This window comes from Micromys minutus (genome assembly GCF_963924665.1).
Source record: "Micromys minutus genome assembly, chromosome: 31".
NCBI lineage: Eukaryota > Metazoa > Chordata > Mammalia > Rodentia > Muridae > Micromys > Micromys minutus.
Genome location: NC_137966.1, coordinates 2,693,774 through 2,710,705, shown reverse-complemented (window position 1 = coordinate 2,710,705; position 16,932 = coordinate 2,693,774). Strand labels below are relative to the sequence as shown.

General features: G+C 47.4%; 1 protein-coding gene across 1 annotated transcript in view; it reads left to right on the top strand.

Annotated features, from left to right (window-relative positions):
* The window catches only part of CCNJL (cyclin J like), a gene marked incomplete at both ends in the record, with an annotated part of 54,136 nt that overhangs the window by 36,485 nt on the left and 719 nt on the right, over positions 1-16,932 (top strand). Inside the window, 2 exons of the mRNA XM_080942220.1 lie at positions 12,714-13,016; positions 15,471-15,630. Of these exons, the coding sequence (XP_080798346.1) occupies positions 12,714-13,016; positions 15,471-15,630 (463 nt within the window). The remainder of the gene's footprint in view (positions 1-12,713; positions 13,017-15,470; positions 15,631-16,932) is intronic.

Sequence of the window (16,932 nt, the reverse complement as noted above, 5' to 3'; positions counted from 1 at the left end):
CACATACATAAAATAGACACATACACACCCATATACACACATGTGCACACACATACACACACATACACACATTACACACATACACTCACATGCACACACATACATCACACATTACACACATACACTCACATGCACACACACACATACACACATTACACACATACACTCACATGCACACACACACATCACACACACACACACATATAAAAGCTGCTACAGCACCCTGTGGCTTCTTTTCTCGGCAGTGGTGTTTGGGTGGAAAGTCTCCCAGCTGAGAGGTGTGCGGAGCAGATCTCAGCCCCAGTTCAAACAGGACAACCCAGAAAGCAGGGGACATGGTGATTTTTCCATTTCCTGTTCCCATCTCTGCCTCTGGCAGGCTTGGAGCCATGTCAGGAGAGGGATTTTGTGTGTGAGCTGCCTGTCAGGCAGATGAGTGGGCCAGAAGCACTTAAAACTGTAGAAAATGCCTTAGCGGGTTAGAGCCTAAACTTGTTTGTCTGGGAACTGAGGTTCTGAATTTTTGTAGTCCCTGCTCCCCAGGGAGTCTTAGGTTTCAAGTTGCTTGAACCGATTGATTCTGCCACCCCACACAGGTGTTAGGACCCCTCCCCCATTCTATAAGGGACACTGTGGTCTCTAGAGAGATGATCGTGAACACAAGTGATGTCCACAGCACCCCTGGATGAAGACGCTCGGTAGAGAGGGGGCCAGGCATTGGGCTGAGGGTGGGCCATAAAATAAACTGCGCCCCATCCTCAAGTTGCTCATCATCTGAAAAACTCTCCAAAAGATGCAGGCTTAGGCCTGCATTGCCAGCACAAGAGCTAAGCCCTTCTAGGAGGACAAGGTGTCCTTGTGAGGGGAGAAGCAATCTGCTCAGCAAGCAGAGAGAACACCAGAATGATGGAGTCAGGCGCCCCTCTATGCTCTGTGCCACCTGAGAACTGGTGTTGAGCTCAGCTATAAACTCACCCTCTGTGGTGAATGCTTGCAATTTTTTTAAAGTTTTTTTTTTTTAATGTGTATGAGGGTTTTTGTTTGTCTTTTTGTTGTTGTTGTTGTTGTTGGGTTTGTTTTTCTTGTTTGTACGTCTGTGTGTCGTGTGCTGCTGTGCTTACGGAGGCTTAAAAAGGGTACTGGGGGCCGGAGAGATGGCTCAGGGGTTGGACTCCCAGCACCCACATGATTAGCTCACAACCTAGCTTCAGGGGATCTGACACCTCTTCTGACCCCCCCACGGGACAGGCATCAGGCACACACATGGAACACATACATACGTGCAGGCAAAACAATCATAAAACAAAATAAAAGTAAATAAATAGATAAGTCTTAAAGTAAAATTTTGAAAGGTTTCAGATACCCTAGAACTAAGAGAGCTTGAAGCTACCATGTCAGTGCTGGGGAATTGAACCCAGGTCCTTTGGAAGGGCAGCCAGAGCTCTTAACTGCTGAGGCATCTCTCTAGCACCACATATTGGCTGGCCTCTTAACCAGATTGTGCACCTTATCAGTACCTTATGGTCTTTCTCCTTTTGTTTCGAGGGCTTGGGACCAAACCCAGGGCCTCCTGATGCTAAACTTTCAATATATCGCTAAGCCACTCCCTCCTGTGCCCTGGTCTCCAGTTTCCTACTGGCATCCTGGAAGAATAGCCCAGAAGTCATTGTTTATTATTTACCCGCGCTCTCCAGGAAACTCATGATGAGAGTTTTCTGCGATCAGAGCCCATGCCTTGCCTTCCTGGGATGCTCAGCTTCCTGGGGTAGCAGTTTCATTATTAAGGGGTGAACCTTGGTCAAAGCAGCTTTCCCTTCAGCTGCCCCCCATTCCCGACCCCTGACCCCTGGTAGGTTGTTGTAGTCAGCATTAAAAATCATTTCCTACCCCAGGGAAGTATGCTGCCCTAGTGGTAAGCTGAGGACTCGCTGCTGTATTTGTTGTGTTAACATAGAATTTTAAGTTTGCCTCAGGAAACCTCTCACCATTCATTTTAATTACAAGCATTTTGATGTCTAGACAGGAAAAGGCTCCTCTTTGTCACCCGGCTTGGCTGGCTGTGGTGGGGTTCCTGGGACTCTTGTAGGAAAATCTGACTTCTCCTGACTTGTGGGCACTTGTTAAAAGCAGGTTCCTGCCGGGACATTCCTGGACTCAGCTCACATTCTGGAATCTCCTCTGATAGGTTTACTCTGTCATTTCTAGAGTCTAGGTTCCCTCATCAGGGCCTCGCCCCCTGAGGAGCCAAAGGTGTTTTTCCTCTGTGGGAGAGGGATCTCTGTTTCTTGTGGAAATTTTGAAAACAGGAAAAAAAATTGTTTAAAAAAAGTAGAAGCGTCTTAAGGCTTAACTATATTTACCCCCATCATCAGAATGTGGAGGTGGGAGGTAAACCTGTGATAAATGGAATCGGTAATGTTTATTGAGAGTGTGTGTGCTATGAGAAGCTTTATGTTTTTTATTCATTTTTACTTCATTAATTCCCCCACCCCCTCCCAAACCCCCCCAAGAAGTTGAGTGTTGTTTCCCTATTTAACAGAGGTAGAAACCAAGCCATCAGGAAGTTTTCTAAAAAGGACACAGCTAGGAAGAAACGTGAGTGGGAAAGAGGACCAGGCATTTGACTTGGGATGGCTTGTTAGGTCCGGGCTAACAGCTTCAGCTTTGCCTTTCACCCGGGCACCTCTGCTTGGTGGTACCAAGAAGACACAGGTCAGCAGGCAGGTTGTGCAAGACCTCTGCTCCCTAAGCCACAGACCCACACTAACTGGAAGATTGCATTAGCCCTCCGGACTGTCCTGTGTCAGGAAGTGGCTCTCTTCATAAGTAATGGCAGCAGCCGTGTAGCCTCTCATTTGCCGTTCGGTACCAGAAGCCCCACCAGAACCAGATCATGCAAGTGGGAACGGGCATTTTACTCAATGGTTTCTAATGGGGCTTTATTCATGCCAAGACTCTGCACTTCCACACAAAGCCCTTACCCCACCCTGGCCCTGGTGCCAGCCACACGTGTGACAAATCTCCTATCTCACAACCCTAGATTCCAGTTCGTAGAGTTATTTAGGTCACTTATGAAGTGGGACACAGTGGAACCAGGGATTGGCTGAAGCTACCCTATGAAATCATCGCTCCTGTTTCTGCGTCCTGAGGCAACTACGTCCTCCCAGTGAGAAGGGAAGCTAGTGTGTGACCCAACTGGCTAACCGCCACCACCGACCCTGGGAGGCATTTCCACAATTTCCTCTTGAAGAAAACAGCTACTCACAGCCTCACCTTAGGCCCCTCCCCAAACCGGACTCGGGAATTGATTCCGGCCATCAGAAATGTGCTGGCCCTCCTCCCTCCACCCATCCGTCCGTAGGTCCATTCATGCATTATTTACCCAGCCTGCTCTATGCGCACACTGGAGACACCCGTCGACCAAGTGTCTTTGCTTTGTGGAGAGGGAGAGGAAGGGAGCTTTCTCTTTGTTCTTACAGGAGGAGGCAGTTCAGTCAGACAGGGGTCTCAGGTTCACCTTCATACCAGATATGCTCAAAGACTGTGGTACTGAAGGTTTGTTCCTCCAGAATGATTCTGACTTCAGCATCTTCACAGAGAACAGAGATCGTGAACCCAGCTGCAGCAGGCCCATAGAAACAGTGGGATTGGGGCTGTCTGGTCCCCAAGCTATGTAGTTGTCATAACTGCCTTTCTTTCCTACCGAGCACCAAACACTAACTAATGCAGAGGGACCGTTTCCTCTTTGTCCCTGGCTCTCTCTGTGTCTTTATCAAGGTACATCCAGAAACCTGTCATTGTACCTATACCCGAGGATGCTGCTAATTCTGGATGAAGCAAGATCTAGAAAAGGGCACCATTCTGAGTGCCCTGGATACCACTCCACTCCTCCTGTCATTCCCACGTCTCGGGCCGGGCTCCAAAAAGCACAGGCCCAAGAGGCTGAGTCTCAGCCCAGAGTATGTGGCAGTGAGTGACTTGGCTGAGCCTCTGACCTCTGTCTGACCTCTGTGCTCCGTATCTCTTCAGAGGATGATGTCCTCAGGTGGTTTCTGGGCTATTGTCTGATCAGCTTTATGGCCTTGTTGCTCCCTGTGTGCCCTAGTTCCTGGAAAGATACATGTTGTTCCCTGCCTTGGGGACAAAGGAAGTATCCTTCCTATCTGCCACCATTAACTACAAAAAGGCTGGGATTGGGTGAAGGACGCCTTCACTGAGGAGACCCTAACGTAGTGTGTCAGATGTCAATTCTATTGTTCATAGAAAACACCCTGCCAAGCCTACAGTCTTCCCTGGCAAAGCTCTGGAATCCAGTCGCTCATTAGCATAAGGGAAATTGAAGAGGAAAGTGTTTGTGGAGCCTGGGGTGGTGGCTAGACAGGAAGAGGCCTCCACAGCTGGCCTCACACCCAGGCCTATGGGAAACATACACCCACAAGGTCATCCTCTGAAACTGGGTTGCCTTGGGACCGTGTATATGAGGTCCATGCTTGCGATACAGAAGGTTCTAGACTTTAAAACCATTTGCTCATTTATGAAGGAAGACCAAAGCTATCTGTTGAGTATTATCCTTCGGCCAGAAGTTGTGCTCTGGTGGTTTTCGTGGCAGATGTGTGCCCTGGCCTCATGAAGCAGGTAGCCAGGGTTGATCCTGCATAGATTCAGGGTAGCCAGGTGTGGGAGTGGGGGGGGGGCGTGCACAGCAAGCTGGGGTGCAGCAACAATCAAGGGTCCACCTCCCATAACTCACAGCTCGGTGGGCAGATTCTCACGTGCTCACCAGCTGGAAGCAATCCTATTCCTGAGACGTGATATCCGGGGAGAGGTTCCGAGCCAGCACTGCTCTGTCTAATTCTGTCCCCCGGGCGTTGTAATTACCAACTGGCTGCGTTCAAGGTGCCTTAGGTAAGGAAGGAGGCTGGGACTACAAACACCCACTCTCGAACCCAGTACATCCGGTGGGGGGGGAGCTGAAGATGCCTCTGGTTGGAACGATTTCTACTCCTTTACAGAACCTTTTGAGAAAATACCTTCTGACATTAGCTGTCAACCCTAGCGGGTCATCTGTGCCCTATTGACTGGACTCTCAAAGTTGTCTGTTCAGTATAAAAAAATAAATATCATATTCTGGAAATAATACAGCAGCAGCTGCTACTGCCGATGGGCACATCCCACGTGTCAAGGGTTCCTTTGTTTGGTATGTTCCCTGGGATGTCCCTTGAGCCCTCTCTGCTGCCCTGTGAGGCATCAGCTCAATTGCTTAAATTCGCACAGAGGTAACTAAGTGGGGATAGGAAATTTGAGCCTCAAGAGAGGGTGTCCCCCAGAAGCTCTGTTCTCTCTAGTCACTGGATCCGCTACGATAAACAAAGCTGGCTGAGCTGTCCCCCTCCTGGTGATCACATCTCTCTGAGGACAATGGAATCTGAGGAGGGAAAAAGACAGAAAGAAAGGGGGAAAAAGATATTTCAGGGATTTTGTGTTAGCCTGCTTTTCTTAAGCTGTCACTCCTGAGACCCTGACCTCAGTTCACTGTCCCTGGAAAGGACTGGCATCTGGTAGGGTCCTTTCCACCCAAGTCCCCTGCAGGACAAGCAAGAAAGCTCTCGTGAGGCTCCTACCTCTGCAACCTGGCGTTTCCTATAGCTCCCTGGAAAGATCCATGCAGGCAAAGCCAGGAGCAGCTTTTGTCCCTCTGACCCAGCTCTCCTCTGGCTCTCACGAACGCCATGCTGGGTAGGCAGTAACCAGCCGCCACGGTTCTGCCAGGTGGCCAGAGTCCCAACTCCTGATCCAGTTATGGTTCATGTACTCAGATGAGGGCAGAGGGGTTTTTTTAAAAACGGAGACCAGTGTCGGTCGGATCTACTTTCAGAAGCATTGCCAGTTGTCGCTGCTTTAAAAATTTTGTTACTGTACCATAAATTTTCCAGAGTAAAGAGGTGGGTTGTTGTTGTTGTTGTTATTTTGAACAGCACTTAACAATGCTTCTTCTCTTGGCTCTGACCAGAATCCTGTCTGATCTGCGTCTGCCTTGTGGTTGGTTCGGTTGCCAGGACAAGTAGGTAGGAGCAGATGAGCCAGTCTTCAGCCCCATTCATAGAGGAAGAAAGAACAGCGGTTGCCAGGGCTGAAGTGGGCAGTGTTTTGTGAGGACCAAGTTTCGGGTCTGCGAGATGCTGGGTTCAGGACATGTGTGGTGGTGACGGTTACAACCATTGTGAAATACATGATGTCACTGAACAATACATTTTAAAATGGTAAATCTCCTGTTGTGTGGTGTTTAGCTTTACAGAGGGCCGTGGTTTGGTTCCCAGCACCCACATGGTGGTTCACAACTGTCTTAGTTAAGGTTTTACTGCTGTGAACAGACATAGTGACCAAGGCAAGCAAGGACAACATTTCACTGGGGCTGGCTTGTAGGTCCAGAGGTTCACTTTCATCAAGGTGGGAACATGGCAGCATCTAAGCGGGCATAGTGCAGGAGGAGCTAAGAGTTCTACATCTTTATCTGAAGGCTACTAGGATAAGGTTGACTTCCAGACAGCTAGGGTTGGGGGTCTTAAAGCCCACACCCATAGTGACACACCTACCCAACAAGGTTACACCTCCTAACAGTGACACTCCCTGGGCCAAGCATATACCCACCACCACAACAACCATCTAGCATTCAGTCCCAAAGAATCCAGTGCCCTCTCCTGGCAGGCGTGCACGTGATATACAAAATTACGTGCAGACCCGACATTCTTACATACAAGATTAATGGTCTTAAGCCAACCCAGGTGCCTTGGTTCACCTTTGTAATCCTAACCCTCGAGAGGATGAAGCAGGAGAATTGACACTTTATAAAAACTGAATACCTTCTTTTAAGAAGGTGGGAGTTTTAGGCCACTGGGTTGGAATTGGTTAGCCATTTAGCCCACTGGTATGAGCTGCCAAGAATACGCCAGATCTTTGTTCACCAGTCTTAGGGGTTGCCACTTAAGTAGCTAAGTGTGCAGATGGAACATAGGAAGTACTTTGCTTACATACCTGATCTCTGGGAGACATTGTGAGTTCTTCTATAAGTCCGTGGTTGTTTTTAGTATTAGAAAGGTGTCAGCCAGGTGGTGGTGGTACATGCCTTTAATCTCAGCACTCAGGAGGTAGAGGCAGGCTGACCTCCATGAGTTTCAGGCAAGTCTGCTCTCACAAAGAGAGTTCCAGTACACCAGGACTACTCAGAGAAACCCTGTTTCAAACAAACAAACAAAGATGTCAAGACTTTTAGCTGTTAAAATTGAGACAAGGAGAAAATTAAAAGAAAACAGAAAAAAACAACCTTTTTCATTTCAGGATAATAATTTACTCAGGAAACTACCATCCACAGATGTCAAGCCAGTGAAACAGAGTTGTAGGGAAACAGGACAATCCACCTCTGGGCATCACCGTGGCTTTACAGGTCCCTTGTGAATCTCACAAGGAAAGAGGGAAATCTTTAGAATAGGAAGAACCCATGACGTCACCTTAGCTAAGAAATACAACCTGGCCTTTCTGGAGCAGGGTTACATCAACCATATCTGTAAATCCCAGCAAGATGTGTCATGGAGGACTGGGCCTCATCTCTGTGTTCTTCCTGCATACTGTTCACAATGTGCTGAGCCAGACGGAAACAATCTGCCCAATCAAGAATGGGGAATGTTTTAAGAAGACAGCTGGACTCTGTGTACCCAGAACACTAAGAAATCAGACAGAAAAGACTTCAGAATCTTTGTTGTGTGAACCTAGTTTGGCTCTGGCTTCCAAAACCAATGGGGATGGGAAATGTGTTTCAGAATCTGTGGCGCAAGTCAAATATGGGCTGAACATAAGAATGTTAGGGTCGGCAGGCCTCTATCCCAAGAGGACCAGAACTCAAGGACAGCCTCAACTGCATAGTGAATTTGAGGCCATCCTGGACTACAGGAGACCCTGTCTCAAGAACAAAAGATGTTGTATTCAGGGTGGTGTTCTGGTGCTGTTACTATCTTACTATTTGCAGGAAGAGACATTAGGGTGCTGGAGATGGTGGCATAGCCCATCTGTAACTTTCGAAGCCAGTAATTATACAGAACACATGGAAACGGGGTATGAACCAAGTGTCTGCAGCCGGGGGACAGGGAAGAAGAGCTGGGTATATTCCTCCTCCTCTGATCTCTATTGATTCAAAGACTTTCGAAATTAAAAGTTTGCCAAGGAAGTTGGGGAAAGACTGGCCTTCGTCTGACTCCTGTCTGTGTCCTAGCATCTCTCTGGGTGCAGCCCTGAAGACCCACAGACAAGTCTTCTGTGCATTTTGCCCATAAAGCGGAAATGGCTAAGTATAATGGTGCTTGGTGGTGGTGGGGACAAAGGGCTAGAGCATTTAAGATGCCGGAGGAGGGAGATGTCTGCTCCTGTGCAGTGCTAGGAAACTCATAAAGCCGGACCTGGCTGCTAAGTGGGAAACAATGTGGAAGCTGAAGTCATTGTGGGTAACAAAGAGAAGGGACCAGAGACCACATCTCTCCCATCATCTGTGTTTGGAGCCCTGGGAATGCTAGGCGTTCCTTTGGGGACTCGGTGTGGAGAGACTCTGTGGCATTCTGTGTGCTGGGTGCTGGAGAGGCACTTTTTATTCCGCATGATCGTTCTTTTTCCACGTGGGGTATATTTCTAGCCATAAACAAAAGAAGGGCCTGGAGGGTTTCCTGCCGCTAGCTAGCACGGGAGCAAACTCATTGAGGATTCAGGCCCAGCCCTGCCAGGCTGAAGCCTGCAATGTGGAGGGTCCCCCAAGAGACCTCCCCTGCATGTATGGGGAGTAGAGGGAGCCAGGAAAGTGAGATCCCTTCTCAGTAAGCTGTGACCCCCTCCTTTGGGGGTTAATCCTCTAAGGCCTGGGCACAAGGTTCTGAAAGGTTTGAAAAGCAGGGAGTGGCAGAGGAGCCTAATCTGACTGAACACATCAGCTGGTGCCTCCAGAAAGATGGTTGGCTGCCAGCCATGATGCTGCTGCGGCAGAGTCTCGGGGCCACCCTCAGCACAGTGTATAGTCCTGCCTGGACTAGGAACCTTACTCTGACACTATGCTCCTGCTACCCTTACCCCCCCCCATAAAAATCCTCATGGGGGGACCAGGGTGTGGCTCAGTGGTAGAGCACTTCCTTGCATGTGTGAGGATGAGAATCCAATCACCAGCACCAGTTGGGGGTGAGAGTTTCAACGTACTACGTGTGCCAAAGATCAGCTCGACTCTGTATAAGGTTCAGGGAAAGCTGGGCAATTGGGGGGGGGAGGGCATGGCTCAGTAGCTAAGAGGTTGTGATGCTCTTGGCTGAAGACTGGTTCCCAGGACCCACAACCACCTTTAACTACAGCTTCAGGGGATCTGACACTCTTTGGCCCATAAGAGCACCTGCAGTCATGGGTTCTTTCTCTCTCCCCCTCCACTCATCTTCTCTCCCTCTTCCCCTCCCTCCCTCCCTCTCTCTCTCTCTCTCTCTCTCTCTCTCTCTCTCACACACACACACACACACACACACACACACACAATTAATATTACTAAAAAGCAAAGTATGATTGTACACACCTTTAATCCCAGCACTCAGGAAGCAGAGGTGGGTGGATCTCTGTGAGTTCGAGGCCAGCCAGAGCTATAGAATATGACAATGTCTTGAAAGAAAAAAGAAAAAAAAAACAGATAAATATTCTTTAAAGAAAATTGTAAATTCTTTAAAAGTTCTTTGTTTTTCTTTACTCTTTAACAGAAAATTTAAAGTCTTAAAAAGTTAAGTGTGTGGTTATTGAAGAAAAACGTAGGGGGCATAAATTCCCCAGTGAAACTGCAGGAGGTCTTTGAACCGGGTGGTGGTGACATTAATGAGGTTTTTAAACTAAACTTTGAAGGACACAGGATGAGGGAGAACATTAAAAAAGCACTCCACAGAGGAGGGTCCTCGTCCATGGGCCACATCCTGTGGGGGAGGAGGAGGGCACCTGGGTGTGAGGTGCAAACGCCACTGGGGCACCGATTGCAGCCATAGTTTGGATAGTTTGTACTTCCTGCTCCAGCTCTCTCCATGAAGGCCACACCCTCTGCTGGCAGCCGCAGGTAGCCCCATTGCGTTCTGGAAGGAGCTCGCCCCTGAACAGAAAGAGTAGTCTCTGCTTTTGCCGTGTGTGTGTGTGTGTGTGTGTGTGTGTGTGTGTGTGTGTGTGTGTGTGTATTTATATATGTTTATGTATATGTGTATATATGTATATGTATGTATGTGTGTATATGTATTTGCATGTTTATGTATATGTATTTTTATGTGTGTGTATGTATTTGTATATGTTTATGTATATGTATTTGTATGGTATATGTTTGTGTATATGTATATAATGTATATGATGTATACGTATTTGTATATGTTTATGTATGTGTGTGTATTTGTATAGTATATGTTTATGTATATGTATATAATGTGTATGGTGTATATGTATTTGTATATGTTTATGTATGTGTGTATGTATTTGTATAGTATATGTTTATATGTATATAATGTGTATGGTGTATATGTTTTTGTGTATGTTTATGTATGTGTGTGTATTTGTATAGTATATGTTTATGTATATGTATATAATGTATATGGTGTATATGTATTTGTATATGTTTATGTATGTATGTATGTATGTATTTGTATAGTATATGTTTATATGTATATAATGTGTATGATGTATATGTATTTGTGTATGGTATATATGTATATGTATTTGTATGTGATGTATATGATGGATATGTATATGTTTATGTATGTGTGTGTGTATTTGTTTATGTAGATGTTTATGTAGTATATGTTTATGTATATGTATATAATGTGTATGGTGTATATGTATTTGTGTATGTTTATGTATATGTATATAATGTGTATGGTGTATATGTATTTATGTATGGTGTATATGTATATGTATTTGTATGTGATGTATACGATGGATATGTATATGTTTATGTATTTGTGTATGTGTATGTATATCCACTTACTCTCCTTCCTTGAATTCACGTCCATCCAGCCTTCAGGGCTGTTGCTGGCTCCCTAATGAGACACATCTCGGGATGCCCAGATTGCATTATCTTTGCCCTGGCATCCTTGCATTTAGAATGGGAGTGTCTGCAGAGAAGCCCAGGGTGGTGCTCTTGTCTTTCCAGAGAGATGGAGAAGCTGGTGACTAATGGGGTCCGGGAGTCCGTGGCCATAGCCATGAGAAGGTATGCAAAGGCATCCGTGTCTTTCCCACCACATAGCAGCTGCTATGCATCCTGTGAGACTGCTTGGAGATCACAAGTGACTAGGCCAAGGCTGACCCTCAAGTGGCTCAGTTAAGGAAGGCTTGCCTGAGGCAGTGACTTGGAAGTAAGAAACACATCAAGCTTGGCTGGATGGAGAAGGGCATTCTGGGATACAGAGCTGTGCAGACAAGTCCAGGAGACATAGTGCTTTCAAAGAACCTCTAGGGATAGTGTGATGGTTTGTATAGGTTTGGGGAGGGGCACTATTAGGACGGATGGCCTTGTTGAGGTAGGTGTGTCACTGTGGTTGTGAGCTTTAATACCCTGACCCTAGCTTCCTGGAAGTGAGTCTTCCACTAGCAGCCTTCAGATGAAGATGTAGAACTCTCAGCTCCGTCTGCACCATGCCTGCCTGATCTCCGTCTGCACCATGTTCAGTCCTATCTGAGCACCACCAAGTTCCCACCTTGATGATAATAGTCTGCACCTCTGAACCTGTAAGCCAGCCCCAATGAAATGTTGTCCTTTATAAGACTTGCCTTGGTCATGGTGTCTGCTCACAGCAGTAAAACTCTAAGACAGATAGAGTCCACTGCTGGATATGAAGTGGTATCCTAAGAAATCAGTGCCTAGTCTGAAGTCTCCACCGCACAGAAACTCACACAGTGGGCCTATAATGTCCCCCAATAGCTTCCAGCCTTAGTGCTGGAGAAGCCAGTTAATGGCTGTTGAAGGTATAACCCAGGATCTAAAGCCTGTATTTTTAACCATTTCTCAGAATCTCTTCGTATGTGATCAGGCTCCAGTGGTCCACATCTGTGCCTCTAAATGATCCCCTTGGGGCTCTCTCCCTTTCCCTCTTTCCTTCCTCAGCTTTCCAGTCTTTTTTCTGAACTCACCTTCCAAGCAGCCTTGTTTCCAAGGCAACCTAAACTAAAACTGAGATGGTTAGAATATGAGGTTCATGGAGGACAGTGGTGAGCTGTGGACAGCCCCTTCCTGGAAAGATGGGGTCAGACTTGCAAGGCCATATGGCTCTGCCTGGATGGGTGATGGCCAGACAGAGAATGGGGAAACCTCTCTCCTAGAACCTAAAAGCGGCTCCTGACTGTTCCCCGCTGCATTTGATGTCCTAGGCCTATCTGTGCATCATCTCATGGATTCAAACAAATGCCTCATCCAGCCAGCAGTTCCCCTTGCTTGCAGTTTGGAGCTACAGAGAGATTGAGACTTTCTATATGACAATGACATAGCAGGGAGTGATGTCTTGAGGATTCCAAATCCAAATGTGACCTTTTATTCCTGGGGGTGGTTGGGGGGGGGGATTCCCTCCTCCCTGTCCCTTCCTGTCCACACTGTCAACAGCATCCAGACATCATAGGGGATGAACTGCTACCCTGAGTTCTGTTTCCTCTAGTAAATTTCTTTTTCTGCCTCCCTGTAGGTAAGTTTGAGGACCGGGAAGACCGCGTGCCCAAATTGGATCAGATAAACAGTACAAGGATCCTGAGCAGCCAAAACTTCTCCCTCACCAAGAAGGAGCTGCTGACCACAGAACTTCTGCTCCTGGAGGCTTTCGGCTGGGACCTTTGCCTGCCCACGCCGGCCCACTTTCTGGACTACTACCTCTTGGCCTCCATCAGCCAGAAGGACCAGCACTGCCACACCTGGTCTACCACCTGCCTCCGGAAGACCAAAGAATGCCTCAAGGAGTATGCCCACTACTTCCTGGAAGTTACCCTGCAAGGTGAGAGGGTAAAGGCAGTGACCTGAGAGGATCATTGGGGCTGGAATCGGCTGCCTCAAGAGTGGTGTCATCCAGAGAGGGCCTTCCTTCATGCCTAGAATCCCCCGTACCCATATCACTCCCACTCTGCAAAGAAACGCAGGATATACCCAGCGTTTGACACAGAAACAAAATAGCAGCTTACCCCAAGAAGTCACTGGTACCTAGAGACTAGCAACTCACCCGGGAAGTTTTCTTATGTGCTTTAAACCACAGCAACTCACAAGTAGCTCATTTCCCAAGGGGCTGTCATCACATAGATTGAATAGGAAGGGGCAGGTGACAACTTTCACATCTGCATGGGCAGTAAGTTTTCTTGTCTGGAGTGCTGGGAAGACAGCGCAGGCTGTAATGTGGTTGCTGTGAGCGTGGGAATTCTGTGTTCAGGCATCAGGGTCCACAGATGTCATGGCAGACACACCTGCAATCTGAGAGACAGGAAAATCTCCAGTGTTTGCTAGCTAGCCCGCAGCATGATCAATGAGCCCTAGGTTCCAGTGTGAGTGCTTGTCCCAAAAAGCAACACTGCCTTTTGGATGGCTGCCTAGGAACACCTCATGCCTACCTGCAAATGTGCACTTACACACATGAAAACACACAAGTTACCCTGTTTGGAGAAAAACTGTAACCTCTGTCTGTCTGTCTCTCCTTATCTCTCTTCCTTTCTCTCTGCCTCTCTGTGTCTCTCTTGGTATGTGTGTGTGTGTTTACAGAAGCCAAAGGAGGGTAATAGGCCAATCTGTTCCTTTGAGGCGGGGTCTCTTGAACCTGGGGTTTGCTCAACTAGTCTAGAAACCAGGAAACCACAGTGTTCTTCCATCTCTGCTATCATCACAGTCAGAGCTGCAGGAGATGGCAGGGTGACCAACTTGTTAGGTAGTTGCTAGGATTCTACCCCATGGTTGTAAGGTAAACGCTCTAAAGCTGAGCCATTTCTGCTGCCTTCGAAAACAGACTTTTTGGAAAGATACTGTTTGGAAGTACCACTGAGATACCATAAGACAAATAGCCCAGAGCTGGGATATCAGTGATTTTGGATTATTAGGCATTGATTGAGCACTTACTATATGCCTTGCTGCAGAACTTTATGTATACTCACTCATTTGAACTTTGCAGTGACCCTGTGTTGGCTAGTTTTATGTCGGCTTGACACAAGATAAAGTCACCCAGGAGAAGAGAGCCTCAGTTGAGAAAATGCTTCCATAAGCAAACCTGTAGAGAACTGTCTTAGTGATTAATATAGGTGGGCCCAGCCTATGTGGGTGGTTGCCATCCTAGGTCCAGGGTCCTGAGTTCTGTAAGAAAACAAACCTATCAAGCCAGTGAGCAGCACCCCTCCATGGCCTCTCCATCAGCTCCTGCCTCCAGGTTCTTCCCCGGTTGGAGTTCCTGCCCTGGCTTCCGGAAGTCCGTGAACTTTAGATGTAAGCCAGATAAACCCTTTCATCCCCAGGTTGCTTTGCTCATGGTGATTTGTCACAGAAATAGGGACCCTAACTAAGACAGACCTCTTTCAAAGTTGTTTCGGCCAGACCCATTTTATAAATGAGGAAATTTATACTCAAGAAGTGAAACCACTTCCCCGAAGGTCAGATTGAACCTGTAAGTCTATGGCTCTACCGATAACTGTCCGGCCGCAAACCGATGGATACTTTCAAAGGCAGAAATTGAAATAATTGGAAGTTATGAGCAATTGATGGCAAATAATAATGTACCAAATATCCATAAAAAGCACAGGAGTGCCCACTGCACCCATTGACCTGTCTTCAGATGTCTTCAGAAAATGGAAAATTTCCCGGGGCCGGTGAGATTGCTCAGTAGAGCTGAATTCAATCCCTAAATCCCACTTGGCATGAGAAAAGAACTAACTCTAACAAGTTGTCCTCTGCCTTCCGCATGTACGAATATCCTACACACATCATGTGCCTGCATTGTAACGTAAATAAATGCGATTTAAATATCTTTATTGTTACTTCGCAAGCCTAGGCCAAGTTATTAATATCAGACTCATACAGCCACCCATTTCTCTTTCATCAGATTTCCAGTGCCTGCTGAGGATCAGATACTGTTGCTATGCAAGCAGCCATTGGCCATATTCTGTCCATCAATAATAACCAAAGAGAGGGCGAGAGAGATTTCTGTGGTTCTGTTTGTAGCCCATCAGCAAGCATCTTGAAGCTTTCTGGGAGTGTAGACAGTGTTTTAAAAATTTGTCCCTGTAGGCTGATACCAGAAGCCACAGACTGAACCCCAAAACCTTTAAGCCCAAACAATGGCACCTGATGTTTTCTAGTTTCTTACCCCAGCACTGCGCAGCCCTTGAATGGATTCCTTTGCCTGCTGTTCTGTGGACCAATCAGGAGACTCCGTGGGGGCAACTTTCCAGTGCTAATACCCTCTGCGATTCTCTTTCAGATCATATATTTTACAAATTCCAGCCTTCTGTGGTCGCTGCAGCCTGTGTTGGGGCCTCCAGGATCTGCCTCCAGCTTTCTCCTTACTGGACCAGAGACTTGCAGAGGGTCTCGAGCTACTCATTGGAGCATCTCAGCACGTGTATCGAAATCCTGCTGGTGTAAGTCCTCTCCTGATTGGCTACATTTCTGAAATACTGACCTTCTATTCACTCTTGAGGCCTCACTAACGTCAGAGGGGGAATTCCCGAGTCTGGGACAGACAGTAGCTCCCCCCAGATAAGGTGTTGCATGCAAAATGGGCAGAGTGACCCCTGGCAGAAGTGGTACTGGGGAAGCCAGTATGGCGGTATGCAACTATAATCTTAACACTTGGGAAACTGAAGCAGGGGGATTGAAAGCTAAAGGCCAGTTTAGGAGAAACAGTGGAACTCTGTCTCAAAAAACTAAGACTGAGGCTTCGAGAATTGGCTGATGCTTTGTATTTTTAAGATTGGGGGGAGCCGGGTTGGGGCCACCTGCTCCTTTATTTATGACTACACTTATTCTGTCCCTGTATTTGTTATTGTGACTGGGTGTCACATAGCCCAGGCTAACTTCAGTCTCACTATGTAGCTAGTGGGCTATCCTTAAACTTCTGATCTTTTCTGCCCTTCCATCCTGAGTGCTGGTATTACAGGAGTGTGCCACCATGCTCAGATGATTTAGTGCTAAGGGTCAAGCTCAGCTTCCTGCGTGTTAGGCAAGTTCGCTATCAACTGAACTCCATCCTGGGTTCATTGGTCTAAGTCACAGCCAAAGAGATCAAAAATAGCTACCAGGAGGAGAGCAGACGGAGCAGAATAGCCCTTGAGTGGCACCTCCCTCTTCCACCAGCAGGTAGTGACAAACTCTGTATGCTGGCCTGACTGACCAGGGTCTGGGGAGCAGAAGTAGAAGTCCCGAGGTCCCCAAAGAGCCACCTCTCAATGTCCCAATGCCAGCAGTTTTGGAGCCCCACTCTAAGATGTTAGCCCTGCTCCCTGGGCTGCCTTTAACTGTATACTTGTAGAAGTGCCCAAGTCAAGCCAGGTGATGGTAGGTGGCATCCTTAATGCCAACACTGGGGAGGCAGAGGCAGGCAGATCTCTGAGTTCAAGGGCAAACAAGTTCCAGGCAGCCAGGGCTACCCAGAGAAACCCTGTCTCAAACAAACAAAGGTCCCAAGTCAGAACACAACCTGTCTTGACCACGGATGGCTACGCCAGTATCAGCCACCAGGCCCATGCTGCTTGTCACCCTGGAAAAATCCTTGCTCAAACAAGTTGCACACTCCATACATTTCTTTCTCGCAGATGCTTCTGATTGTACTTTTGCAAAAAGGTCTGTTTGTTTGAAATGGGGGAAATAACAAAAAACTGCCCACTGTGTCCCCTTCATTCAGATGAAGGCTTACAGAGCCCCGTGGGTAAAGATTCACCCGG